The sequence below is a fragment of the Nicotiana tomentosiformis genome, chromosome 3 (genome assembly GCF_000390325.3).
Source record: "Nicotiana tomentosiformis chromosome 3, ASM39032v3, whole genome shotgun sequence".
Taxonomy (NCBI): Eukaryota; Viridiplantae; Streptophyta; class Magnoliopsida; order Solanales; family Solanaceae; genus Nicotiana; species Nicotiana tomentosiformis.
This window is the reverse complement of record NC_090814.1, coordinates 55,198,242-55,201,315: the sequence shown is the minus strand read 5'-3', so window position 1 is coordinate 55,201,315 and position 3,074 is coordinate 55,198,242. Positions and strand designations below refer to the sequence as shown.

Below are 3,074 nucleotides of genomic sequence, written 5' to 3'. Positions count from 1 at the left end.
TATATATATATATGTATATATATATGACCGTCCAAAATTTAGTTTTGTAAGTACTCATTTGGAACTTTAGTCTATCATGAAATTTCCAACTTGACTTGGACTTATGGCTCTCCTTAGAACCCACATCACTTATAATATGACTCGTACACTTATTATCGTATCCAATTGATATCCATTCCATTAATAGTTCTCGTCTGCATACAAAATAACATAATTAGCGCACATCAACTTTCTTAATAGTGCTTAAGTACTTCAAAATTTTTTGGGGGTGTTACAAACCCTTAGAGACTTCGCCACCTTTAGGCTCGCAAAGCTTTTTTGCCTCAGCCTCAGATTTTTTGGCTTCCTCGATCTCAGCCGACAGGTCAAAACCTTGGGTGTGGATCTCCTTGAGTGTCTCTCTCCGAGATAGATGTTTCATATATTCAACCTTTGCCTTCAGGCGAACTTCGGCTGCCTCCACATCGACCTTGTATTGGGCCACCATTTCATCAGCATCGGTGGAGGTTATATCCAACTTGGACTTCACTGCCTCGTATTCTCTACTGAGGGCGTCCCGCTCTGTGACAGCAGAGCTCAGCTGTGCTCAGAAATCGTCATTCAGCTGAGACCACTTGTCAGATTCTCCTTCGCCACCCGGAGTTGGACCTCTACCGATGTCAACTTCACCTTGGCGGTTTCTTTCTCTGAAGACAGCAATTCTATTTTGCTTTTCCACCCATTAACCATGGCTTGGACCTCGTTCGTCTTGGCTCAGAGTTGGTCGATTAGGTAGATCTTCTGTTGAACCTTCGAGGTTGTGTTGTTAGTCACCACGACTAGCTCCTCGTTTTTAGCTTCAAAGACCTTTACCTTTTCAACCAGGTCGGCATGTACCTGCCTCAGGGCTGAAGCTTCATTTTGAGTCCTGTCCAGCTCTTCCTGAAGGTCCTTGAGGGTCCCGCTAGGACTGCTCCTTAAGCTCGAACTGGAGCTGGCTAATTTTGAAGCGGTATTGGAGGAAGCTCTATGGTGAAGTACCGAGGCCTTCAAAACAACGAAATTAGTAAGAGATAGCAGAACCTAAGTAGAATTCAAGAGGGAGTATTGATGCCTTACCTGGTTCAGCACCTACTGCGCCTCATTAAAGAGACACGACGTGCCCATCTTATTCATCTTTGCCTGGTCCTACTCGGTCACCAGGCATTAGAAGTAGCTGGCTATGCCCACAGTAGCAGACATAACTCGGGCATCCTCTGGGACTGTAAGAATAACCGTTCTCTTGCAGCCGGGGTCCACACTCAGAGCAGGAAACCACTTCACCAATTTTGGTCTCGAACTTGGCCCGCCAACTTTCGAAGACACGTCCTTCTTCGGGACCTCCAGGTCGCCATCCCGAAAAAGTCTTCCAAAGTGGACGAGTCCACGCCATCGAAGAAGGAGTGGAGAGGGACGTCCGCGCCATGAACCCCTTCACTTGACCTCTCTTTCCCTGCTTGGGCATCCTCAAGCATGGACTCGGTGTATGAGGGCGTCTCCATGATGTCTATTACACCAATCTCCTCCTTCAGAGAAGAAGTGTCTTCTTGGGAGGTCTCAGCCCCCATCTCCATCTTGGCCTCTCGAGTCGGAGAGAGGTCGGCCTCATGGCTCTTCCCCTCGGCTGCCGCCTGCTCCCCGACAAGGGTCGATCCATGAGAAACAAAAATATCATCTTTTTCTGACTCATCCCTGAGATGGAGAAGTGAGTTAGAATCTGGCACCCGGGAGTTGGTGGTCTTCTTGGGCTTACGAGCCCAGGAAGCCGCTCTCTTCTTTGGCTTTACCTCGGGGCCCGGGGATCCCGACGACTTTCTCTTCCTCTTCTTCTTCTTCTTCCTCGTGGCAGCCCCGGGCTGTCCCGTAACGGAGGGATCAACGGGTAGGGATGCATCATTATCCCCTTTAGGGATCAATTCTTCTGTCTTTACCTGAACGAAGAGCCTCTACCAGCCTCAGTCTTGATCCTCATCGATTCTCAAAAAGGGGCCCTTGCTGGCTCGGCGAGTCATCTTGATTATTCCCCCTCGAAAAATTCGGGGATTATATAGATGGAGAAGATGGTCTAGGGTGAACCGAGGAGACTAAGTGTTATTCACAAAATAACAAAGGAGGATCACGATCCTCCAAAGAGACGGGTGGATTTGCCTAAGGCACACCTCGTATCTCTTGCAAAAGGTCAAAACAACTGGGTCTACCGGGCCTAGTGTGAAGGGATAAGTGTAAACACTTGAATACCCTTCCATATGAGAGGTGACATCGTCCTCAGGTCCGGGGACTACCACGTCTTTACCTCCCCAGTTATAGTCCTCTCGGACAATGGGAAGGGTATCTTCGGTGACAGAGCATATATATCTTGATGCCCCTTCACCTCAGTCTTTATTGGATGAGGCCTTCTCGACTTTGAAGTCGTTGAGGATTAAACAGGCCCTGGGAATAAAGCTTTTCATGGGGGGCTCTGGGGCCGCTTCGATGGAAGCCATTCTGGAGCAACCACCTCGGGAGCAACCGTTTCGAGAACAACCACTTCAGTAACGGTCGCCTCAGTACCTGTGGCCGGATGGGAAGATGAAGGGGCAGCCTGCTGAGGAATCAATTTGGAAGTCTTGGCCATCGCGATATGAGAATAAGAAGATTTGAAAGAAGGATATGAAGATTTGAAGGAAAGAGATGAAGGTTTTAAGGAAAGGATATGAAGGTTTGAAGGTAGGATGAAGATCTGGGTAGAAACTTAAGAACAATTATGAAGATTTGAAGATCAAAGGTAAAGAGATGAAGATTTAAAAGAGTTGGTAGCTTCTAGGGAATTCGAAGATAAAAGCTAAGATCGGAAAGTGGAAGAACTAAAAAAGGTCAAAGCTTTTATAGGGGAAAATGTAATCATTACGCAATGTTTCACATTCGAAGGCGACCAACCGTTGGTTGACATGTGTCCGAAGTCAAAATGACGCGACTGATGGGACATTTCGGCTTCTCCGTCGTGTCGGTTGTAACGTACGAAGGAAGAAACCGGGGTACATCTATCGTTTCTCATCGTTTTGGCAAACCTATTCTCT

The 3,074-nt window shown here is 47.4% G+C and overlaps 1 protein-coding gene across 1 annotated transcript; it reads right to left on the bottom strand.

Moving 5' to 3' along the window:
- Positions 1 to 271: 271 nt before the first annotated feature.
- On the bottom strand, positions 272 to 2,632 carry LOC138907839 (uncharacterized). The gene is made up of 4 exons (XM_070198457.1): positions 2,516 to 2,632; positions 1,449 to 1,949; positions 877 to 1,026; positions 272 to 580 (listed from the first exon to the last, which is right to left on the bottom strand). Exons 1-4 carry the CDS (start codon positions 2,630 to 2,632, stop codon positions 272 to 274), a joined length of 1,077 nt encoding a protein of 358 aa, XP_070054558.1.
- Between the last annotated feature and the right edge of the window lie 442 nt (positions 2,633 to 3,074).

Bases quoted from the DNA above. Each gene is read 5' to 3' on its own strand.
- LOC138907839 (XM_070198457.1), bottom strand. From the start codon at position 2,632: ATGGCCAAGACTTCCAAATTGATTCCTCAGCAGGCTGCCCCTTCATCT. The intron at 1,950-2,515 runs GTGGTTGCTCCA...CTCTTCGTTCAG, and splicing joins TCGAAACGGTTGCTCCCGAG to GTAAAGACAGAAGAATTGAT. The intron at 581-876 runs GTACATGCCGAC...TTCTGAGCACAG, and splicing joins AAGCTTCAGCCCTGAGGCAG to CTGAGCTCTGCTGTCACAGA.